Source organism: Urocampus carinirostris, chromosome 19, assembly GCF_059441175.1.
Source record: "Urocampus carinirostris isolate Australia breed hairy pipefish chromosome 19, RoL_Ucar_1.0, whole genome shotgun sequence".
NCBI lineage: Eukaryota > Metazoa > Chordata > Actinopteri > Syngnathiformes > Syngnathidae > Urocampus > Urocampus carinirostris.
Genome location: NC_142367.1, coordinates 25586077 through 25612406, shown reverse-complemented (window position 1 = coordinate 25612406; position 26330 = coordinate 25586077). Strand labels below are relative to the sequence as shown.

The 26330-nt window shown below is 41.0% G+C and overlaps 1 protein-coding gene across 5 annotated transcripts in view; it reads right to left on the bottom strand.

The window, feature by feature from the left end:
• The window catches only part of plce1 (phospholipase C, epsilon 1), a 131505-nt gene extending 105600 nt beyond the window's left edge, over positions 1-25905 (bottom strand). For all 5 annotated transcript variants that reach the window (XM_088323056.1, XM_088323059.1, XM_088323058.1 and 2 more), the window contains exons 1-5: positions 25797-25905; positions 8226-8449; positions 7425-7939; positions 5308-5658; positions 2586-2795 (exon numbers count right to left, since the gene is read on the bottom strand). In XM_088323056.1, the coding sequence (XP_088179182.1) occupies positions 2586-2795; positions 5308-5658; positions 7425-7934 (1071 nt within the window). In that variant the 5' untranslated portion in view covers positions 7935-7939; positions 8226-8449; positions 25797-25905. The remainder of the gene's footprint in view (positions 1-2585; positions 2796-5307; positions 5659-7424; positions 7940-8225; positions 8450-25796) is intronic.
• Positions 25906-26330: the final 425 nt, after the last annotated feature.

Genomic DNA, 26330 nt, shown 5'->3' with positions numbered 1-26330 from the left:
GATTCTATGGATCGTTCTTGATGTAACTAAGCCATTTTTGCGGACATTTAGAGAAGTTGAAGACAGCCAGACGTCATGGTGAGTAACGTCGACTTTATAGTTTTCGGGTTTCTTGTGTCAGACTTATCTTAATGGTATTCTGAAGAGTATATTTCTATCTTTTGAAATGGGCATCATATCTTGAATCCCAAGAGTTAAAGCTTTCCAATGATATGTGATTTGCCTTAATGTAAAGTCTGATTTATTTATGAAAACAGTTCAAGTCCTACCAAATACTACGGATCTTCTACTTTGATAACAGATTACGAAAAACACATTTTCTAAGAAAATTACGAAAATGGGGGGTAGGAAAATCATACGGTGCTCGTTTTTTTTTTTGACAATTTTGATTGTTCCTTGGTTATTTATCGTGGATTGGTGCCATCTGCTGGACACTTGCAGTAACAGCAGGTTTGATGTGCAGTTTACATTGTCTAAGAACCACTTTCATCTTAAAAATGGTACTCTTAATTGCTAGTACGAAAACAAACAAAATCTGAACATGTGGCATGACGTTTTTCAGTGATTGGTGACATCGTACAGACACTTAAATTTTCATCAAAAGTCTGGCGGTCCACCGGAACATTACAGTGGCTGGTGATAATGCCCTGTTCAATTTCTTCTTCCTGTTGAGTCAATTTGAGATGGACTATATCTCATTTTATTGTGATTTGGTTGATTTTTTTTCCTTTTTCTGCCCATAATAAGTGGGTCTCGAGAAGGTTCGTGATAACCGAAGGGAAAAGTTGAAAACAGTGACGACGATCGAGGCCGAATGAAGAAACGAAAAAGATGTACGGGTGTCTGCTATAAGGTACGGTAAATGCTTTTAAAATGTTATATTTTTATCTTTTTACAAGTATATTCATCTTTATTAACTTCACAATTAAATAATTATGTATGTTTAGGCACGCACTTTATAAATAATTTGATTTTAGTATGTGGCTTTTTTTTAAAGACGTTATATGTTATGTTATATACTCGTACGTTGTATAGGCTCATATCAGTGTCTGAAACTCATGAGAAAAAGTTACCGGACACCAGGGCAACTCTGAAAAGTTGCCTGCCCAGCCATAAAGTTGCCTTCCCCATTTTTCACAACTTGAAACGCAATAAGACGACTAATTGCAAAAAAAACAAAATGTTACAAAGTATTAAGGTTTGATAATCGGAATATATAACAGAACGACACTTTGAAATTAAATTTATTATAAATCTACTTATTCATTGCATGGATATGACATCGTAGATTTCCATCTGCCATCAGTATGTTCCCGCACTGACTCATATTTGCGTTGCGTCGTCTGCTACAAGCCACGTGAACTCCTCTTTCCACAATGCTTTTAAAGTACATTAACGTTTTGTAGCATCATCAAATTTGTTAGCTTCTTTTGAATTTTTCTTCTGGGACTGGGGTTTTGGCTTGATTCCTAACCTTTTATCCATTTTTCTTGTGTTCTCTGTGCGTTTACTTTGGAAAATTATATGCAAATGCACAACCTTATAACGCTCGAGAGAGCCCGGAAGCACGAAGTTATTCGATGCAGGCTTCTAATTGGCTGCAGAGTATGCAAATTGCCAAACGAACCAACATTTCCAAACCAAACAAAGATTTGGAAATCGGAATTGAGCAAACGTTTGATTTTGAAAAAAAAGAGAAAAGATGCACGCCCCGGGCATCCGGGCAGACGTTATTTCAGGCACTGCTTACACATAAGTATTTAGAGTACTTTAAGTCGTTTTGGTTTTGCGGATTAATATAGTGTAATATCTGCACTTTAAACTGCATTATTTTTACCAATGAGAAGTGGATTTTTTTTCTTCATTTGGGTCGCAGCTCGACATTTGCGTGAAACAGTGGGTCTTGAAGTCAGACCGGTTGAGAACCAGTGACAAAAAGCCTCCTGGTTTCTCAACAAAACTTACAAAGACATCTAAGAATTCATGTCACACTATAACAGCACATGTTGAAACTTTTAGCTGCTTAGCTTAAATATTACACACAGCAGTCGGCTCCTGACGCAGAAATCCAGTTTGGGTAACACACAGCAAAAACATTTAAGTTCTCAACAATCATCTCCCCTCATTCTCATTTGCCTCCTCAATTTTTGAGGCTTTTCCATCGTGAGCACGCACACACAAATGTGCACAACGCTTGGACAGAGAGCTCAGTCATTGGGCTTGTCAGTAATATGGCGAGCGGAGCCAAAAGGGAAATAAATCACTTTTCCACAGCCCGAACAAAGAGCCAGTGTGTGTGAGCGCGTACGCGCGTGCTGGTCTATTAACATACGTCTAGAAAACATTATTCATCTTTTTTTTTTTAATGCGGGCTTCACATTTCGGGCCCAATAGGAGAAAGCAAAAAGGCTGAGATGTAAATAGGTGAAACCGAAAGCATCGGCGGGGCTCTGCTGTAACTTGTGTGAGGAGAAATTTGAGAGGCGAAACCCAAACTCATCAGACGCCTGATCAACAGTGGGAATTTTACCATAACACGCCTTTTCGTGCTAATCTACTTTAAAATCTCATCGGGAGTCAAGTACCTTGTGCATTTCGGCGCAGAAAACGAGCAGCACTCTGTTGGAGACTTTGAGGTCTTTTCCCGAAAGGCGTCCGAGGGTCGGCAGGATCTCTTTCTTGCTCGGTCGCCACCTCCGGCGGCTGACCACTTGGTTGCAGGCCTCCTCAGAGATGCTTCCCGAGGGCAGTGTCCGGACGATAGCTCTCGTTCCCGTGCACACAGACTTGGTCATCTAACAAAAGACAAATTATGTTTTTCTGAGTGCCTGTAGTCAAAAAATGGGAAAATAAAGATTAGCTGGTTAGATTTTTTTTTTTTTTTATGGGGAAATAAAACAGTGAAATTGGAACAACTTCTCATAGGAGGACACCTCATTGGTGGGGAAATCATGCGACTAATAATCAGTGTTGGGCACATTACTTTAAATCAGGGTCTGAAACTCATGAGAAAAAGTTAGCGGACCCCAAGGCAGACAACTCTGAAAAGTTGCCTGCCCAGCCATTAAGTTGCCTTTCACAACATGAAACACAATAGGACGACTAATCGCAAAAAACATTGTTGAAAAGTATTAAGGCTTGATAATCAGAATACATAACAGAACACTCTAAAATTAAGTTTATTATAAATCTACGGATAACATTTATTGCATGTATATGACATCGCTGTTTTCGATCTGCCATCACTATGTACCTGTATTGACTCATCTTTGTTCATGCAATGTTTGCGTTGCGTCGTTTGGTACAAGCCACGTGAACTCCTCTTTCCACGATGCTTTTAATGTACGTTTACTTTTTGTAGCGTCATACATTTTGTTAGCTTCTTTTGAATTTTACTTCTGGGGCTGAGGTTTTGGCTTGATTCCTAACCATTTCTCCATTTTTCTTGTGTTCTCTGTGCATCTATATGCAAATGCAGGACCTTATAACGCTCGGGAAAGTCCGGAAGCACAACGTTATTCGATGCAGGCTTCCGATTGGCTGCCAAGTATGCAAATTGCCAAACGAACCGAAATTCAGAAATTTCCAAACCGATCGAAGGTTTCGAAATCGGAAAAAAGCAAACGCTTGATTTGAATTTTGAATATTTTTTTTCCCCCCTTTCAAAAAGTTGTTGGGCACCCGGGCGGAGACGTTTTGTAAGTTGTACACCCGACGTAAAAGATGCACGCCCCGGGCTTCCGGGCAGACGTTATTTCAGACACTGGTGTTAGGCATGTTACTTTAAATAAGTAATTAGTTATAGTTACTCACTACTTCTTACAAAATGTTAGAACCAGAATTACTCTTATAGTAAAAATAACTAGTTACCAGGGAGGGGGATTTTTTAAGGGTTATTGTTCTATTTTCTTTATTAATTATCCATTATCGGTCAGTTCATAATATGCTACAAAGCCAAGGAGCCGGGACTCTTACTCTCAGCCAAAAGGCCAAGCTAAGGTCCTAGCCTAAAAGCCTTGCTGCAATCATTGCGAATGCACCGTTCCCGATGCGTGGAGTGGACAGAGCAAGCTCTTATTCCATCTCCGGATTGCAAAAATAAATCGTCACACTAGTTACCAGGGAAAGCACCTATTTCCATTACTTTAAAAATAAGTTTATAATTCGAAATTTTCTGAGCAAATACAAAACACTGCAGTAACGTCTTTGATAAGAGTTTACTTGACGAGATGGGAAAAACGACTTTATTTCGAGTTAACTCACTAAAAAGAGTCCCAAATGCCTTTTGAGGTTGTTTTTCTTGCTTTAATGCCTACTTTACCAATTATTGTGTAAAATTATGCACGGAAAGACTTAAAAAGGGTGAAGATAAAGAAAAAAAGACAAATAAAAAAATAAAAAGATACAAAAAGGAAAAAGACATAAAAGAACATAGATTAAACTTTGTATTTTTATCTTAACACAACCACTCAAAAACACAGGAAATGTAATTAAAATATTTATAAATCTACTAACAAAAGATCAAATACAAAACAATTTTTAAATTTATTGAGCATAAAAAAAGTTAAGTCAACAACATGGAATCCCCTAAAATGCATATTGACCAGTATCAAGAGAAAAAAGGTATCTCAGAGGGAACAAGCTGATGATTGGTGGGGAGCCGGCTCCCTTAGTTCACTTCCTGAGCCGGCTCATAGAAACGCTTCATCCGTGAACGACGGCTGCTGTCAAATATAGGACTCATATTTTTCACGAATTAGCCCTCGTTCGCCCTTTCTTTCAGCACATTAGTTAATACGATATTCGTAACCACTGTCTAACTATATGGTAGTTGCTATTTTGACCTGATCAAATAGTTGCTATAGTGACCTGATCCAAATAAACGTGATGTAAACAACCCGAGAGAGAGCGGAAAATGCCGTCAGGTGTGCCAAGGGGGCCGCCGTTGGTGTTCTGCAGCCAAAGCCATCACATCCAGTTCAGGCTGGTCTACTTTTGTTTTTAATCATCCACCAGTCATTGTTCTTCTTTGTCACACTAGACTCACTGCTGCTGTGGTTTATGGCCCAATTTTGATCCCTCAAAATGATGGACGACCTTAAAATTTTTCCGCCAACTCTTAAAGATTGTAATGATGAAAATTGCCGGTAAATGTAACCTCTGTAGACACAGAAATATAAACTAAATATTCATCAAGTCTTAATAACCGCCAACCTAGTTCAGATCAGGCTGGATTATTTTAGGCCCAATCTTACAATTTGAATGAGATTCTCAAAAAAAAAGAAAAAAAAGAAAACAAGTCCATACCTTCTGATTATTCTTAAAGAACCGTCTCACCAAGACGGTAGAACGCTCCTTTCGGTTCCTGACAAATTCGGAGTCTTCTCCGGCCCCCTCCTCGCTGCTGCTGCTGCTCCGCATTCCCCCCTCCGGGGACGACTCTTGGTCGCGCATCAGGGCCGGTGTCATGGATTCAAAAAATTTCTCCAAGGAGCACCCTTGCCTGTCGAGCCGCTCTAAGCTTGAGGAGTTGTCCTTGAGGCATGGATGGCGGACGTGTCCGTTGCCCCAAAACTGCCGGTGGGTGGGCTTGGGGGAGCAGTTGGGGGAGGACGCCAGAGAGTTGGGTTCACTGGAAGGGGTGCACCTGGCGGCAGTCTGGTCGTGGAAAAACATTCCAACAGATGAGCACCAGGTTAAAGCATCATTAAAACTCATACAATCACCTTTTCTTTGGGGGTATACAAAAGAATAGCCCTAAAATATGTCTCCCGCAGTTCTGTACGGTCAAATCGTTAACTTTGTCTAACAAACCTGATCAGCAGGTCAACAAGTGCTGCATGGCCCTGATAGCAATTCTGATTAGAATCAGGTATGTTGGAGTAGAGAAACAACTTGTCTAAACACCTCTCGGGCTGCAGTCTCGCATAATTTAGATCAGGGGTCAGCAACCTTTTCGGTGTGGAGTGGCACTTTCAAATGTCCTTGTAAATCACATTAATGACTCGCACAACATTTTTTTTTAATATCCAACAGAGCTGTCATTTTACACCAGTCCAAATACACAACATGGATATACATCAAAATTGTATAACTCCCCTCTAATATCCTCCACTATTCTTATTCATCAATCAACTAAATATAGAATGTGAAAAACAAGTGGAGAGGCCTTTTTGGCACAAGAATTAACCAGTATCAACCATTCTTCATCAACAATGAACTACAATCAAAAAACAAGCGCACAGACACACGCTTCTTCAAAATATTCGCCATCAGTAAATGGTTTTCTGTGTTTTGCTATTCAGTGAGCAATGTGATAGCTTGCTTCAGTGGTGGTGTTTTTAGCAGTGACAAAGGTTTTCAGGGTCTGTGTTTGTTTGCCATACCTGGACACGGCGCATTTTAATGTCTACGCCTTGAATTCATGTTTCGTCTTGTAATGACGTTGAACACTTGCTGTGTGAGGTACAACGCTCTCGAGGCATTATGCACAAGACAGCATGGTCATTTTTTGCACAACGCCGCATTCGTCTGTCCAAGCTGGCTAGAAAGAACGAGATGTTTTCGCTCGAGGAGCCGTCATGATTCGTTTGTTTATCGCGCGCGTGTGTTTCGTTGGCTGGGTTAAAACATGGATCTATCCTCTGCGAGGCGCCGCGCAAACACACACTGACACACGAAGCAGAAGAGGAGGGGCGCTAACGTAAAGCCTCTAAATAACATGGCGCGCAACTGAAAATGTATAAATTTCAGGGGAAAATTGCGCATTTTTTAAATATACAGTAATAATTACTGTATTATTTTAGTGTTCTCAAAGAGATGAATCCAGCATGTATGTAAGTTAACGCTCCTCCTTCATGGAAAGCTTTGCATGAAGGGGTGTTGGAAGGGGGTGAGCAAATTTTTCAAATCCTTAATGGGTACAGGCCAGCATGTCTCAGAGGTTTCCCTTCTTCCAAGTCAAATTATTATTGCTCAGCAAGGTTTGCAATAACCTGATAATGACATTTATCTTTAGAATCAGGTGGGCTGGAAGAAGGAAACAAATGATCCAAATCCCTCGAGAGCCTAAGTTCAAAATGTTTCAGGCAGCGGTGTTCAAAAGTTGAAAATGTGTGAGGGCCGACTATTCAGCACTCTTTGAAAAGTCTTTAATAAATTCACCCTTCATAAAAGGTTTAAAGTGACTTTTTTAGAGGCTTTCCATTTCACACAGCTAATTTCAAAGATCACACAAGCAATCTTTTTATGGACCTGGCAACAATCCCAATTATTTGACTCAGTTATGTTGTGGGAAGAGAACAACTCGTTTAAAAAACATAAAGGCCTCGGAAGCTGTTCCCCTCCTTCATAACACCTGAGTGAAATGATTGATATTGTCATCGAGATCATGTAAAGTTCTGTGACTGTATTGCCTTTGGTACCTTGCGATAATCCATGGTCGACGTGGGAAGGCTTGAGCGTCGGAGATGATGCCGATATAACCGGCTGAGCAAAGGACTGTGAGCAGGACTGCAACTTGGGCAGGACGGGAGACGCCGGCGAGAGTCTTTTGTGGCGTCCCGGCAGACAGATCGGGTGCAGGGGCAAGCGCCGCCGCCTGTTATTCCTTCATTCGCACTCATTAATTCCAGCTGGCTTATAGATCCTTCGGAGCCGCTGGCAGGCTTTCCATCTATAAACTCCGCTTCGGGTCTATGCCTAAAAGAGCCATACTCTGTGTCCAAAACGGAATAGTTCTCGCTCTCACAGGACAATTTCCTGTAATAAAGGAGAGCGGGGCAACTCCGCTGTTGCGGAAGCCACAACTGGTCTGGGTGCTGGCGGACCTCTTGGCAGTCGTTTGAGCGTCTGGTTTCTCCACCGTGCCTGACCGCGGAGGACGGAGACGTAGCGCGCTTGTCCGAGACCGTTTGATTCTCCCCGGTGGCCATCGTCTCTGAGGGAAGAAACGATTTGAGCTTTTATGGAAGTCAAGACGGCCCACGAGCTAAGTAACCAGCTTGTTGTCTCTATGAAATAACATATTTGCTTCCCACGCACAACCAGTACATTGCAATTATTGACTCCATAAAGCAGCAAAAGGAAATGAGCTCTGCAGAGGAAATGAATTCGGGTTTATCATGTTTGCGAGGAGCGCACGTGTGTTTATTGATTTCGCCGGGCTCAGTGAGAAATGGGCTCTTCCTAAAACGTGGCCGAGGATAAATACCGGAAATACTCACGCGAATGATCGGGCGGATCTAAGGCGACGTCCTTCCTTCACATTTGAGCGTGTGTTATTGGTGGCTGCAGCTGCAAATGCCGACTGATAGCGCAAAGTGGAGGTGACCCGGGAGGCCCTGTGGAATTTCCTTGATAAAACGTGCGCTTCACCATCGTCGCTTATGAGGCCAAGTTTGAGACAGGCCCAGACGCTTTGCTTCAGAGCGGTTATCCATCCCAGGTCCTTAGGAGGAAAACAAAAAGTAAAAATATACAGTTATCAATCAATAGAAGTATTTATAACAACCAGCTATTTGACATTTAGAAGCCATCCATCCATTATTTGCAACGCTGATCCTCAGTAGGATCGCAGGGGGTGGTGGAGCCCATCCCAGCTACCTCCAGGCTGTGGGCAGGGGACACCCTGAACTGGTTGCCAGCCAGTCGCAGGGCACACAGGGACAGACAACTCGCTCGCTCACTCACACCTAGGGACAATACAGACCGGTCAAGGAACCTGACATGCATGTTTTTGGAATGTGGGAGGAAACCGGAGTGCCCGGAGGAAACCCACGCAAGCACAGGGAGAACATGCAAACTCCACACAAGAAGGTTCGATCTCATGTCTTCAGAACTGTGCCGCGGACGCGCTAACCACATTTAGAACCCGAATTTTCTCATTTTATTTTTGAGGAGGACCTCTCCCTCGCCGATTTCTTTTTTATAATTACGCAACCGTAATGGAAGACTTTACCCCTTTGCGAGACAGAAATAATTGAGGTTTCTTCGTGCTGAGGCTTTGCATTTGGTCTGCATTTCAATAGCGCTTTTCAAGTCAATGAAGACCTCCCAAAGCTCTTTACAATGTGCTTCACACTTACCAATTCACGCACAAGGCAACTACCTGCTCATTAGGGGCATTAAGGATTCAGTGCCTTGCCCAAGGACACTTCGACATGACACGGTGGCATCAGGAATCGATCCCAAGACGACCGATTTACCTTCTGAGCTACTGCCGTATGCAGGGATGTGATTTGACCAAAGTGAAATTATCTGAAAATTAGCGGGGGGGGGGGGGGGGTTTGCTAGCTGGGGGGGGGGGGGGGGGGAAACCAGGTAGGACCAGGGCAGTGCCCTGGTGGGGGGAAAAGTGGGGCGAAGCCCCCCCCCGGAGCTCATGGGTTTTTTTAAGTACTTTCAATGCACTCAGATGTACACATGAAAATCTATTATTGTAATTGTTAAATATTTATGGCCATTTTTATTACGTTATAATATTTTCGAAAAAAATGGGAAAACTGTCAAATAAATTTGAAAAGTTTACCACCTACCTCAAAATTCACGACTCTATCAGCAACTGGTACAGGTTGTTGGGGTGGATCACGTCTCTTTATTACCGCTTCCGATTGTGATGTCAATAAGGGATGGAGGCCGTAAAGTTTTGGAGTTTTCGTTTGGGCACCGAAACTTCCAGCGATGGAATAATTTGTCGTTCTTGACTGGAGTTCTTTCACGTGTTTTTTGCTCTTTGCGTGACTTTCAAGAGCTTTGAAACCTCTCCCACCATAGTCGATGGTATCATGACACCAAATGCAAAGTGCTTTCCCGGCACGATCGATCTTCCGAATAAAGTCATTGAACAAATTCGTCACAGTCTTCTTTCCAACATTCGTAGATAATTCCTTCTCCAACCAGTCCCATCGAAACTTGTTTTTTACAATCTTATCAATTTCTTTAGCTCGCGGAGCATCTTTGCGTTCGATCACGGACATCTTTCTTTAAACACCCGGCAAAAACGTGTGAGAAATGAACAATGGCACACTCCTATAACAAGCGCGTTTATTGGTCAACACGAGACTTCAACCAATCGCAAGTACGTTTCATTTCAGTTACGGAAACACTCAAATGGCATGCTGTCGAGACGAAATCGTTTTTTTTTTACCAATTAAAACACCGGAAATTTTAAAATTTTATTTTTGGAGATAAAAAAAGCGGAATTCCGCGAATTAGCGGAAAAATCACATCCCTGCGTATGAGTTTTTCCTTGTCCTCATGTTGGTTTAAGATCAGGGGATGGTATCATTATAACCTGTGCAATGAACCATCGTTAAGTTCTTCAAGACCCTGAAGGTACCGATTGTTTTAATCAGCTATATTGGACGGGAGAGCAAAAACGTGGTCGGAAGCGAGTCGTAAGCCGGGGAAGGAGAGTACACGTGGTCGGGGACAAAAAGAGGTCGAAAGCCGGGACAGGAGAGTAGACGTGGTCGGGGACAAAAACGGGTCGAAGCCGGGGGACAGACGGGAGCAAAAAACAGGTGGGAGTCAGGGCCGAAAAAGGCTTTCCTAGTGTTAACTGAGGTTCGCAGACGTACTGACAACAGGGGACGGATAGGAGTGGGTTTAAATAGGGACGGGGAGCCAGAATCCGAGGCAGTTGGTGCCAAAGGAGCGGACACGGGTGAAGCATATCGGTAATCGTGACATTACCGTTTTTTTTTAAACTCAATAATATATACAGACTATTGTGTCTAAAGATTGCCACCCATACCATGGCCGTTTGATCAAAGTAATTAAGGACACTAGCTTTATTGAGATTAGAAGTTGATTTCACTCATAACAACAGGTTGATGGCTTAAGCTGCAGGAACAAAATCGGTTTGAGTTTGAACGAGTTAAGGTAAGTTAAATCTTGCATCACTGAGATTTTGCTTGAGGTTTGTGCTGACAAAGACTAAATTCCAGGTCAATTAACCAACATTCCTAGCGTGGGAGTGTTAAATACTAATTGGAACATCTTGGAAAATCCTACGACAACACAGGTGAGTCGTACTTTTGTATTGGACAAGGTATAATTTTCATTTCACAGACAATACAAATCCTCGAAACCTAAAAGCACAAGATGGTGTGACAGGATGTTAACACCTCAATGCTATCTGCAGCATACCGCTCTGCACAAGAGCTCCATTCATAAGGAAGGCGGCACTATTCTACAGACACTCGAACTGACTTGACAACCTTTCATGACTCATGCCCGAAAGAAATCCACAGAAACTCATTAACACCTAATAAGACGTTTGGAATGCCACTTAATGGTTGCACCTTGATCTGGACAGGAAGCGCAACACGTGGGAGTTTTGACAGTCAAACGATTTGCTGAAATTTTGGAGTTGTAATAAACTGCCTTGCTGTCTCTTAGGGAGTAGAGATAGAGAGTGGAGTAGGAATGAGTGGAGAGGTGTTGTGAAAGGATAGTGGGATGTTTAGAAGGGGATGGGCAGGTCACCCGTATGATGCGGCAGGGGTAAACCAGTGAAAGCTGTCGGGCCCTGCTGTTGAACAGTAGTGTGTTGTGTCACCCAACCCAAATGACATGGCCGTTTTCTCGTGTCCCGTTTCGTCTGGAGGGACGAAAGCATGACCGACTTGTGTACTGAGGTGCTTGACTTGTTTGGGTGTTGGGGCATTTGGGTTGGCCATGGTCCAAAAATGTTTGTGTATGTTTTTTGCTATTTTTTTCCCTTTTTCTTTTCTTTTTCTTTTATTTTCTTTGTTATTGTATGTGATTGTCTTGCTGTCGGTCACCCCTTGAGGGACAAGACCAAGGTAGATAGATGGATAGAATAGAATAAACTGATTAGAAGTGTGACATCCAAGAGCTGAAGAACCATTACCTAAAGACACTCAAAATCATGTTCTTCCATCCAGTCACTAAGGGTTCACAGTTCATTATGAGTGATATCATGCCCATAAAAACAAGCCCGGCCAGGTTGATACCAAAATAGTCCTTGACATGTGTTTATGTCACCAGAAACTAGACAAGTCAAAGCAAATTTCACCCGAACCAGAAATTTTGTAAAGAGGTGGTTGGGACCACAGCAGCAAAGTCATCCTAGGGCACAATGTTGAAGAACAAACGTTAAAATATGCAAAGTTTGTACCCCTTATGATGGCGAAATTCAAATTAAGAATACATTTATTGATCTGAATAATATGCGTGTAAATATTTTAGCGACATATACTGGAAAATGACCGCAATACGTAGCTTACATTTTCAGTTGCAGGAAGTTCTTCCCATTGCAATTTAGCACTGTGAAATGCAACCTTAATTTTTTTGTATGGCTTATAATAAATGTTATAACCTAATGCAGGCTGCCGTTGATGACAAGGGAAGAAGAAATTCAATGGTAAAGCGAAGCCACCAGAGAGCAGTGTCTGCGTCATTTTTAAGCTTGGGATTTTACAAAAAAAAATAACACGTTTAAAAAGACTGATTTTTTTTGTTCGGTTAATAGCATGCAACTTTCCTGAAATGTGTAATGACAGATATAATAAAACTAAATAGACAATTGTTGTAGGCATTTAATTTTTTACTTGAAGCAACTAATGTGGAATCCTTTGGGTGGGAAATTGGGATCATCTTCAAAAATATTCCCACATTTGTTAGGTCTTAAATGCCAGGCTTTCGAAGTCAAGGGATGAGTTTTAAATCATTTACAACCATTTTACAGCGGTTGTAAATTCTTGAAAAGAAAAGAACTGTCTACATTCATCCACCCATTATCTGCACCGCTTATCCTCAGTAGGGTCGCGTGAGTGCTGGAGCCCATCCCAGCAATCTTCGGGCAGTGGGGAGGGGACACCCCGAACTGGTTGTCAGTCAGTCGCAGGGCACACAGGGACAGAAGACTCACTCGCTCATTCACAACTAGGGACAATTCGGACCGGCCAATTCACCTGACATGCACGATTTTGGAATGTGAGAGGAAACCGGAGTGCCCGGAAGAGACTCACGCAAGCGCGGGGAGAACATGCAAACTCCACACAGGAAGCTCGATCTTATGACCTCAGAACTGTGCCGCACACGCGCCAACCATTGCGCTGCCCTGTCAACATTGATTCATGACAATTTTGACATTCCGCAGCAGATATTTCCTTAAGAATTGAATAACCCCCAAAAGATTCGGAATAGAATAAAATACCATGATTACGACGGCCAATGACATATCACGGTTTGGAGTAAGTATGTTGCAGTTCCACAAATACTGCTTCAATTTTTAGATCTTGAGTAAATCGCAAACGCAATCGCAAACGCAATCGCAAATGGCAGTATTCTGTTGCTAACATTTTCAGTTGCAGGAAGAGTTTCCCATTACAATGTATCAATTGGAAACAATACCTTAATTCTTTGCATGGACCATCATAAAAGTCCATAATTGATGCATAATCCTTGCAGTAATACACAAGTCATAGTGCCCTGTATAAGTATAGAAAGCAACTGTCCTTTTGGAAGCTACCTGTAAGCGTCGATGAAGCTTTCAAGGACAATGCCCTACAAAATAATACCAGCTACCGTCGATGACGAGGGAAGTAGAAATTCATGGTAAAGCGAAGCCACAGGAGAGCAGAGTTGGTGTAATTTTCTAGCAGACTTGTCGTCAACCTTGGCAACATTTTCTAGCATTTCAAAGCACAACAAGAGAATACAAACGTTTTCAAGGATTTCAAGCAGCCGTACAAACCCTGCACATCTATCGGGCCTGAACCAGAGCTGCAAAAAGTCCATCTCCCTTTTTTTGCTATCAGTTGAACTGCCACCCAAAGCAAACAAAGGAAACAAAGCAAACGATTCTTCGGGGCAAAATCTCAGCCTGGAGCCAAAAGCGCAGACAAAACAAACATAGAAAAACATTCAAAATCAGGTCACATGAAGTGACAGGTGCACTGACCAAAAAACCTCCTCATACAGTCTGCCTAATGACATGTACTGAATAGGTGCAGCATTCTATAAAATAAATTAGTAAGATTGTTCCCTCATTTTAAAAAGACATTGCATTACTACTGTATTTTAAGAAGCATGAAATAGAGGGTATTTTTTCTCATCTCTTTTGCACAGGATTTATTTTGGTAATTCATAAAAGAGAGTGTGTAGAATGTTTATTTTTGGAAATCAATAAAGTCATATTTGTCAAGACCAGAACCGAGACAGGACCCACTTGCATACATTTTTCTCAGTTTTATTGGGAAGGGAAAGGATTACACACACACGATTCGGTGATCTCTGGTCGCGGGGAGCACCGAGCGATGGAGGTGTCGGGAGGGGAAAAAACAGGTCAGTAGCCGGGACAGGAGAGCAAACAACGTGGTCGAGATCAGAAAAAGGGTCGAAGCCGGGAAACAGACCGGAGCCAAAACAGGAGTGAGTCAAAAACGTGGTCAAGATCAGAAAACGGGTCGAAGCCGGGAAACAGACTGGAGCCAAAACAGGAGTGAGTCAGGGTCCATCTGTGTTAAAGTCAAGGCCTGTGAACAACATCAGGCCCGAGAAGGATTTTTGGTCCCCGAAGATGATCTTGATTCAGAAATATATACAACAGGGATCAAGGTATTTGTTTTTTACCGTGCATTAAAACTACTTGCGCTGTATTTCATTGTCGCTTAGAGAATAATAGATATTGACTATTATTTTTCTCTTGGAAGTTAATTTAGCTCACTTTTGCCCAAATCTAATCTATAAGCTACTGATGGTGCCTAAAAAATACCCGATTTTTTCAATATTGCTGTATTGATCTCATATTGGAGCTTTCCAATAGTTTCAGTCAGGTTCAATAGACTGGGCGTTATTTCAAAAGCTTTAAACATTTGATCAGTCTGCCCCTCGGCTTGTGTCTGAAATCTTCATATGGCCCTTCCATCCCTTTGACTTTGACAACCCAGGTCTAAACTAATTCACGGAATAGGGATTCTATTTTTCGATTATACCGTCCAGTCTTACCACATGCAATTTATCATCGGGGATAATAGATTACGATAATATTCATCCAGAGGCCAATGCCGAACAGCAATTAAAAATCCAGCATGCATTAATAAAGTGTAAAATCCCACTAAGCCATCAGATTCGGATCCAGAATTTTTATTTTTATTGTCAAAGGCCAAGATACCTTTGTTAGGAGCATCCATTTAACCAAACATTAAAAGAAAAAACGAAATCCACAGAATATCCAAAAGGAATATCCATAAAACCCATGACCAATGGTTAACCAAATGTGAAAAATAAAAATAAAAACTCAACAGCAGCATCACATATCCATTACAAACGTACATCAGAGTTCATATCAATTCCAAAATGATGAGAGTATAAAAGATTCTGCTCTGTATCATCACCATGGAAACGGTTCAGAACCATCATTCCCCTCCACAAGAACTACCCTTCACCCTCACATAAAAGTGTTTTTCTTCCCTTGTGTTTATTCATGTGCATCGTCTCCCAATTCATCCAAATGATGACTCACCCCACAACCGGCTGTGATGAGACAAGAACCTGCACCCCAAAGGAGACCCGAAAACTGGATTGCATATTCTTTGCAAAGTCTTTAGCACATTTGGTCCTCCCTCTCAGGCATTCCTGCAGAGTAATCAGCAGGTCAGTGAGGGCGGGATTCCAATTGTCTATTGTGTGTGGGGGCTGGAAAAGGGGCCGTCGCTGACAATAGAGTGGGGCGACACAAGAGGGAAGCTGCAACTGGTGTCACACGAGCTGTGAACCAGGAATGTATGTCCACGTTATCGTGAAGTGTGTAAGACAGGGGTGCTCACACTTTTGCAACATGCGAACTAATTACAAAATGACCAAGTCAAAGTGATCTACCCACCTTAAAATTATTTTCAAATGGCGATTAAAGAGCAGTCTAATGTTAGAAAACACATCCCAGTGAAATTCAAGGCTCTCAATATTTCTCAATGCACGCCTGAATAAATCAAATATATTTATTCAAATCAAAATAAATAATGTACTGCTTTAGTGCGGATCGATTTATCGGAAAAAATTAAATACCCCGTCTCTGATCCAGGCAAGGAAGTGAAGGAAAAAAAAAAAACAGTCGTCACAAGCAGGTGCTCCATGGATTGTTATCGGGTCCGGGAAGCGACTGAGTCAACGTCAGAAGAGAAAGCAAGAGTGAGACATACGGCTACAGCTAAGCGAACAACTCTCTTAAGGCACCCTGACTGAGTTTGTATCTCACCAATGCCAGATCCATTATCCATGAAACACAAACTAGACCTCAGACTCATGCAAAACTTCGGGACAGTTGTATTTGAATTAACGCGGAGACCTGGCACATCAGAGTATTACCGATGCTAAAGGGCAGCAAGCCAGCAGTTCTCTGAATTGCTTTCTTACACTGAAAGAAGCCCTCCAATTTTGTTACACTTTTGTGTAACGACAATAAAGAACATTCATCTACAGTGGAAGGGGTCTGGTTTGGGGGTCCCAGCATGGCATCTCTGCTTTTTGCAGATGAAGTGGTGCTGTCGGCTTCCTCAGGCCATGATCTTCAGCTCTCACTGGAGCGATTCGAGATGAAAATCAGCACTTCCAAGTCCGAGACCAGGTTTCTCAGCCGCCTCCCTCGGGAGGTGTTCCGGGTATGTCCCACCGGCAGGAGGTTCCGGGGATGACCCAGTACACGCGGGAGAGACTATGTCTCTAGGCAGGCCTAGGAACGCCTGGACAAAGCTGAACAAAGTGGCCGGGGATAGGGAGGTCCAGGCTACCCTGCTGAGGCTGCTGCCCAAGCGACCCCACATAAGCGCAAGATAATGGATGGATGGTATACTCTCAGTAAGTAAGGACGTCATCTCCAGAAGTTTTATGAAAGTGTGACGACGCTACTTTGCAGTTTTTCACATTTCAAAATCATGCATGGACTTGCTCCCTCATATCTTTCAGATTGAATGTCCCCCTATGTTCCGGTCCGGAGCCTTCGCTTTGAAAACGCTGGTCTACTAGTGATCCCAAGAGCCAAGAAGAGATCGGCAGGCTCGAGAGTGTTCTCCATTCGGGCCCCGCGGTGCTGTGGAATGCTCTTCACCCTGAGATTGGATCTGCAACCTCAGTGGAAATGTTTAAATCTAAGCTTATAAGTCAAGTCATGTTTATTTGTACAGCCCTTAGTCACAAGGAGTCTCAAAGGGCTTTACAGACTACAGACTACTAAAACACCATCCCCTGATCTAAAACCTGCACGAGAGCATGAGGAAATTCTCTCCTTTTACATTCTGTTTTCCTCCCTCTCTTTTTATGTTTCTGTCTTCCTTCTCTTTCTGTATTTTTCTTCCTCTTTCTTACTCGCTTTCCCTCTTCCTTTTGCCATTTCTTTCTCCCTTCCTGTCACTACCTCTTGCTCTCTATTTTTCTTTCTTTCAATCTTTCTCCCTCTCTTTCTTTCTCTCTCTCACTGTTTATCACCCTATTGCCCTCTTTCTTTATCCCTCTTTTTATTTTTCTCTATCTTTTTTTCTTTCTATTTTTCTGTTTTCTTTCTCTCTCACTTTCTCGCAACACACTTCTATTCTATAGCATATGAATAACCTATATTTTATGTTGACAATATCTGTGTATTAATTGCCCTCATGTAGGTTTTAGATGAGGGGATGGTGTCGTAATAGTCTGTAGTTTGCAATAGTCTTTGATCTGTGCAGCCCTTTGAGACTCTGTGATTGAGGGCTTTACAAATAAACATGACTTGACTAGAGGTTTTTGAGTTTTTCCTTGCCCTAATGTAGGTTCTAGATCAGGGGATGGCGTCATAATAGTCGTAGTTTGCAATAATCTGTGCAGCCCTTTGAGACTCTGATTAAGGGCGTCACAAATAAATATGACTTGACATTTCGCATGGGGGGGTTCTAGTCGCCATTAAGGCCAATAACCAACCGATTACTGTCGTTATCTGCCCAGTTTTTGCATCTCTGTCACTCAAGGTGGAAAGGTATGCATTGTTGAATCATTGCATCACCGTTCTTAAACATCTGGTCTCGAGAAGAGCTCGTAAAATGGCATCGACGGGTCTTAGCGACACGCGAAGCGTGCAATAACACAAAAGAAATGATGTTTGACAACGAAATTGAATGTGCTGCAGGCTGCCTCCCACTGTCAACAGCGCCGAGCGTTGCAAACACAAGAAACTTTTCACGAGGAACAGCACATATGGCTTGGATTAGAGGGCGGGGCAGAGAGAAATAAGCCAGTGGAAAGAGAGCGACGTGCAAAAAAAAAAAGTGACAAAGAGAGGGAAGAAGGGATGTGTTTTCACCGCAAATGAGCGCTAACGTGTTTGCTAGGTTGCACGGGGAGAAAGATGACTCAAGGATGTGAGGCGTTCAGAATGTGTGGGTATGTGTCCAATGGATGACAAGAAATTGAAGTCAATCCTTATTTAAATCACTTCCTTTATGCTCTGATCATTTAAAACTGTTTCTTAAAGGCACAGTGTATAATATTTTGTGTCTCTAGTGGTGAAAAAAAACCATCATTTAGTAAAATAAAACTGTCAAGACCAGAACGGAGACAAGACCCACTGGTGTGTGTTTCTTTTCGTTTTATTGGGAAGAGGGGAAAGGATAGTCTACACGATCCGTAGGTCGCTGGTTGCGGGGTGGTGAGCGATGGCGGTGTCGAGAGCGGGGAAAAACAGATCAGTAGCCGGGAAGGGGGAACAAAATCGTAGTCAAGATCAGAAAAGGGGTCGGAGCGGGGAAACAGACGGGAATCACAACAGGAGAGAGAGTCAGGGTCGAAAAGCTTGCCTAGCATAAGCTGAGGTTTGCAGACGGACTGACAACCAGTGACAGGAAGGCGGGGGTACAAAAAGTGACAGGTAAGGTCAAGGCAAGAATACCTGAATTATCCTGCCAATGTTATTTTTTATAAAATAGTAGTATGAGAAATGAGTATTTCTTTTACATAGGGGAATCCCGAACTCAGGCCGCTGCCATGTTTGTCTGGCACTGGTTTTGTTTTCATTACACAATACAGTGCCATCTGGTGGTCAAATTTTACACACAGGGGCTTTTAAGTTGGTGTCCGTAACTTAACAGTCTACTTTCTGACACCATCTTCTGGCTGAAATCATCATTGCAGCCTATGTCAAGCCCTTTTGTACATGCAGATACAGTGACTTTCTTAGATGCGCTCCAATAAACTTTTTGGGGGGTTAGGATTTGTCATTTGAAACTGTCCTGTTCTTACTTTCACCATTTTCATCCTAGAACCAAGGAAAACTGCAGACACACACGTCAAATCACCCTCCTCCCCTCCACCCCCTGCCTCCAGCCTATTGCTCTCCATCACCAAAAGCACTGATGATAAAAGATAAAAACAGATAGGCGTGTTAGGAAAAAATAAAAAGGCTCTTTGAACTCAGTTCGACATTGTTAAGACATAATTCTACTTTCAACTTTTTATGGAAACCCCAAATTATGCACCCCGCCTTTATTAAACTTTTAGTGATGTAGCACCAGAAAAATATTGTATATTACTAATGTGTGAAAAGAAAAAAAAATGAAGTACTTAATACTTGGACCAATCTGATCAAACTTTCAAGGGTTGTTTTGATATTAAAAAAATGTGTTAAACAAATTAACACAGTTTTGAATTGGGTATAGATAAAAAGCAAAGTTCCGGGGTTTTAAAATAATTGGGTCAGAAAACACTTTCAAAGGGGTCACCCAGCATCCACCCTGAAGAAGAAACTATACTGTATCTCCAGCGCGCTAAGAACTTTGACATTTGAATTGTTTAATATATCGTGGATCCATTCAATATGGTGGTGTAAAGTGTAAAGAAGAGGCTAGCCGTTACTTTTGAAATAAAAGTGGAATAAGAAAGCTTAATGCGGTTGAAAAAATGGTCGGAACACTTCTTTTCAGACACTTTTTACCACGGGGGAGGACCCAAAAGTAGATAAAACTTCACTTTCTCTTTATAGAGCATATTATTTTATGAAATGTTTATTATTTTAGTACAAAACATTGCAGGTTAATTATACAAGCCTAAAACATACATTCTATACAAAATAAACTAATAATAATTAATCATAAATAAATATAATAAATCCTTTTTCCAAGCTTTATTTTTTTTTTCTTGTTTTACCTCCATTTTTATCCTGCTTGCGTTTGTCTTTTCCTTTTTTTTTTAGCTATTTACATATTTTTCTTGCTTTAGTATTTTTTCCCTTTTTTCTCCCGTTTTCCTTATATGTTTTATTTTTTTCTTCTTTTGTTTCTCTTTCCGACCTTTATTTTTTTTCTTGTTTTTACCTCTTTTTAATATTTTTTCCTGCTTTCTTTAGTTGTTTCCTCTTTTTCCATTCTTTCCATTTTATTATTTTGTTTTCCTTTAGCTATTTACACATTTTTCTTGCTTTATTTTTTTCCTTTTTTTCTCCCGTTTTCCTTATACGTTTTATTTTTTTTTTCTTTTGTTTATTTTTCAGAGCTTTCTTTTTCTTCTTGTTTTTACCTCTTTTTATAACTGTTTTCCTGCTTACCTTAATTTTTTTTAACTCTTCGTTTTTTTCATTTTATTATTTTGTTTTCATTTTTCTAGCTATTTACATATTTTTCTTGCGTTATTGTTTTTTCCTTTTTTTCTTTCCTTTTTTCCTTATACGTTTTTTTTTAATCTTTTTTATAGCTTTCCTTTTTTTCTTCTTTTCCTATAACCTTTTTGTATCTTTTGTTTCTTTTTTCCACACTTTTGACTCCTTTTATTGCTTTGTTATTCACTCTTACCACTACTTCTAGCCTGGAAGTAGCATTTAAGAGTAACACGCACACTAGACCTGCTGTCACTGCAAATGTCCAGCAGATGGCCCTATATATACCAATAAAAAAACAATCTTAGAAAATGTATATCTGTAATTTGCTAACAACTAACTACGGATTATTCGTAGTATTCTATATTTTTAAAGAAATACCATTATAGATCTGGCCAAAATATTTGTCACTGATATTGTATGTTTAAAGGTAATATACCAATGTTCTGAGTGATTTTTTTTTAATTTGCATTCAGGAGACTGAATTGTATCAGGTATCTGCCAGAATCGGTCTAAATAACAGGGCTGGTGTGAATTAGGGATTCTTCCGCTACCTCATAAGTTTTCATTTCATATCGCTTTCTTCCTAGTATAAAAGTGATTGTCAGCCACCTCGACTGTGCACTAGTTGAATGAAAAATCTTCATTTGTTGGACTGCTCGACGACAGCACCTTTATGAAGACAAACTTAATATCAAAAGAAGAAAAATCTTAGAAAAACAAAGAAATCAAGGTTCTGGATTGTTAAATTGCCACCAGGAGGCAGATGATACGGGTACCTGCTAACTAATACCGATACCCTTTCCTCACATACGAGTTACCCATTTAATTTAAAGAAAATATATCTCATCTCACCTCATCTCATCTCATCAGCTGCACCGCTTATCCTCAGTAGGGTCGCGGGGGTGCTGGAGCCCATCCCAGCAAACATCGGGCAGTGGGCAGGGGACATCCTGAACTGGTTGCCAGCCAATCGCAGGGCACACACGGACAGACAACTCACTCGCTCATTCACACCAAGGGACAATTTGGTGTGTGGTTTGGAATGTGGGAGGAAACCGGAGTGCCCGGAGGAAACCCACGCAAGCACGGGGAGAACATACAAACTCCGCACAGTAAGTCCGGTAGCTGGATTTGAACCCACACAGGAGGGTCCCAAGACCTAAGAACTGTGCCGCACACGCGCTAACCACTGCGCCGACGTGCTGCCCATAAGAAAATATATATATTTTTTAAAATAGTCTGTTTTTAATTGTTGAACCGCCACTAGAAGGCAGCTAAAAATACACGTATAAATAAATATTTCAGTGTTTGTACAAATTAATTAATTCATTAATCAATTAACAATTTGGTGATTTTCACAGTAAATTGACAAACATTTTTCTTTTCTTTTTTTCCGAATAGACATAAATCAAGATTAAGTCACCATTTCAGCAAATGTTTTATTTAATAAGTTGTACACAGGGATAACTCAATATGATTTTATATATAATAAATGTGTATTAATTGGAATAATTAGAGTTTCTAATTTGATCATTTTAACAATTAATCGACCAAAACATTTGTTTTGTTTTTTCTTTTTTCATTGCAAATTGACGTTAATCAAGATGCGGTCACCCTTTCAGTTTATTGCGTGTCTTCAGATGTTTTATTTTATAAGTGTCAAGTCAAGTCATATTTATTTGTATAACCCTTTATCACAAAAAGTCTCAGAGGGCTGTACAGAGCACAAAAATGTGAATGTGAATTTCCCTACGGGATGAATAAAGTATCTATCTATCTCTCTAGTAAAATATAACATGTCAAGTCATGTTTGTTTGGACCTTAGTCTCAAAGGGCTGCACAGACCACAAACTATTGCAAACCACAGACTGATATGACACCATCCCCTGATCTAAAACCTACATGAGGGCAAGGAAAAACTTAAAAACCTCAAGTCAAGTCATGGTTACATGTGACGCCCTTAATCACAAGGAGTCTCAAAGATCTGCACAGACCACAGACTATTACAAACTACAGACTATTATGAAACCATCCCCTGATCTAAAACCGACATGAGGGAAAGGGAAAACTCAAAAACCTAAAGTCAAGTCATGGTTACATGTGACGCCCTTAATCACAAGGAGTCTCAAAGATCTGCACAGACCACAGACTATTGCAAACTACAGACTATTATGACACCATCCCCTGATCTAAAACTGACATAAGGGCAAGGAAAAACTCAAAAACCTCAAGTCAAGTCATGGTTATATGTGACGCCCTTAATCACAAGGAGTCTCAAAGATCTGCACAGACCATTATGACACCATCCCCTGATCTAAAATCTACATGAGGGCAAGGAAAAACTCAAAAACCTCAACATGAGGACAGTGAAGAAATCTTGAGAAGGGACTGCACATGAGGTCATCCCCCTTCCTATATAAAACCTTTTTGGGGAATGGGAATATTTTAAACAGAATATGGAAAAAGTCAAAATGTAACTTTGTTGACATAGAATCCAAACGTCAAATATGATTATATCAATGATAATAACATTGCAATGTAAAGTTCATAGCTAGCTAAAAAAGTAAAAACCATCTAAACAGCCAGACCAAAAGCTAACTTGTGCTTGGAAATTATCGGACTATATAAGCAAGTGCCTCTCAAATAGTGGGGGTGCCATTGAACTCACCATTTTTTTTTGTCCTTGAATAAAGTGCAAATGCACCTCCTGTAAACATTAAATTGTTTAAGTATTACGTTTCTAATCACCAATAAAAACAAAAAGAATACTCAAATTAGGAAATTGATACTAAAAAAACTTTCTAAAACATAATAACATTTGAAAAAAAATAATAATAACAAAAAAAAATATATATATATGTATATAAAGTGCTCATCTCATCTCATCTCATTAGCTACACCGCTTATCCTCAGTAGGGTCGCGGGGGTGCTGGAGCCCATCCCAGCAATCATCGGGCAGTGGGCTGGGGAAACCCTGAACTGGTTGCCAGCCAATCGCAGGGCACACGGGGACAGACAACTCACTCGCTCAGTCACACCTAGGGACAATTTGGACCAATTCACCTGAAATGCATGTTTTTGGAACGTGGGAGGAAACCGGAGTGCCCGGTGGAAACTCACGCAAGCACGGGGAGAACATACAAACTCCGCACAGGAAGTCTGGAGCTGGATTTGAACCCACACAGGAGGTTCCAAAGACATGAACTGTGAAAATGCTGTACTTGAATATTATGTCAGGATGTGGGGCTGAAATGCCATGCATTAAAAAATATACTTACTAAACAACAAATTCATTAAAAACAAACAACTGTTGTGTAAACCTGGCTAGGTGTTTGTCGATTAACTCTATAAGATCCAGGTATATGAAAACAGAAAAACATTTTTTAAATACTAAGAAGATGTTAGCAGCACGGCGACGCAGCAGTTAGCGCGTGTGCAGCACAGTTCTGAGGTCATGTGATCGAACCTCCTGTGTGGAGTTTGCATGTACTCCCCGTGCTTGCGTGGGTTTCCTCCGGGCACTCCGGTTTCCGCATTCCAGGTTGATTGGCCTAACCAAATTGTCCCTAGGTGTGAGTGAGCGAGTGAGTGGTCTACTGCCCACTGCCCGAAGACAGCTGGGATGGGCTCCAGCACCCCTGCGACCCTACTGAGGATAAGCGGTGCAGATAACGGATAGATATTAAAGGTGCCTTTTTGAGATTAAAATAAATAGATAGAGATAGATGGGAACATAGATAGATAGAGATAGATAGGAACATAGATGGGAACATAGATAGATAGGAACATAGATAGGAACATAGATAGGAACATAGATGGGATCATAGATAGATGGGAACATAGATAGATAGGAACATAGATAGATAGGAACATAGATATAGATGGGAACATAGATAGATAGAGATAGATGGGAACATAGATAGATAGGAACATAGATAGATAGATAGAGATAGATAGGAACATAGATAGATAGATAGATAGAGATAGATAGGAACATAGGTAGATAGATAGATATAGATAGGAACATAGATAGATAGGAACATAGATAGATAGGAACATAGATAGATAGGAACATAGATAGGAACATAGATAGCCTAGATGGTAAGGCGCCCGCTTTGAGACTGGGAGGTCGGTGGTTCGCGCCCCGGCCGAGTCATTCCTAAGACTTGAAAAGTGGTCGGCGGCGCCCTCTGTTGGCTGCGGCTGCATCGGCTCGCTACAACGGGTCAGGTGCAATCGACATTTCGTTCTGTGTACATTGTTACACAGAATGACAATACAAGGAAATTATTATTATTAGATAGGAACATAGATAGATAGATGGATAGGAACATAGATAGATAGATGGATAGGAACATAGATAGATAGATGGATAGGAACATAGATAGATGGATAGGAACATAGATAGATAGATAGGAACATAGATAGATAGATGGATAGGAACATAGATAGATAGATGGATAGGAACATAGATAGATAGATACTTTATTCATCCCCGTAGGGGAATTCACCCTTCCAGCAGTATCCTTGTGTTAAAAATAAAACAATAATAAACTAAAAGGAATACATAAATACCCAATGTAACGTGTTGATATAGAGTATTTAAAAAGTGCTACATAAAATACACACGGTCATAAAAATGGGGTAATATGCAATGTGGGGGTGTGGTTTAATGTGGGCTTTTAGATAGATACTTTGTTCATCCCCGAAGGGAAATTCACACTCCCCCCGGGTGGAGTTAAAGAGCCTCATGGCATGAGGAAGAAATGATCTCCTCAGTCTGTCATTTTTTGCACAAACAAAACCATGTATTGTTATTGGAAAACAATATTATACTTAATGTACTTATATATGAGCCCATTGAGACTCTTTGTGATTAAGGCCGTCGGAAATTAACATGACACGTATCGGATACCAGTACCGATACTTACTAGCTATCAACACCGATACCGGTATCGTTACTCATTCACCCTCATACAATTAAACCGTTAAATTCGAGGGAATTCAGTCAAATTTAGCCAAATGACATTCAAAAGCCCGTTTTGACTGAATGACATGACATTTTTAAATGTTATAAAAAGTGAAATTAGCCGCCATGGCGTCGACGTCAAAACAAGCATTTAAAAGGTGATAATAAACAACCGAGTCGCTCGAAGAGTGTGGAACAAAACGTGTCCGGTGATTACGTATAGACACTGGTGTTAAAACTTACCGAAAAGTGAAGTTTTATCGCCTTTTGAGTCCAAAAGTTGTCCTCAGGTGCTGAAAGGAAGAAGTGACTTCTCCGTGGCCGAGAGTTGATTGAACAGCTTGAGTTGCCGCCTGCAAAGCTCACTGGCTCTTTGATGCGTTCGAGGACATGTCGACATTTTGTGTTCTTTTCTCGCTGTACCGTGTTACGGGCGATTGGAAGCATTCAGTTTTCGTTTATTTTGAAGTTGTTATTTGATTTTATACATTTATGACAACGAAATGCGGAGTTTGTTTCATTTTAGGTGTTATTTTTGCATTTTAACACAGGATTTATTTGTTCTCCCTTTTTTATGTTAGTCCGTAAATACTCCATCTTTCACAGGAGAGTGATACAGCGGCTAACCCCCTTTACCCGCGATTCTCACCTTTTTTGTTTACAGTATGAATCAAATGATGACTCACAACACGTGGTAAGCTTTCTCTCCTGGCTTTGATCTCTTTGATCTCCGGCAAAACGAACATAAAATGCCACAGAAACAAAATGAAAATGGAA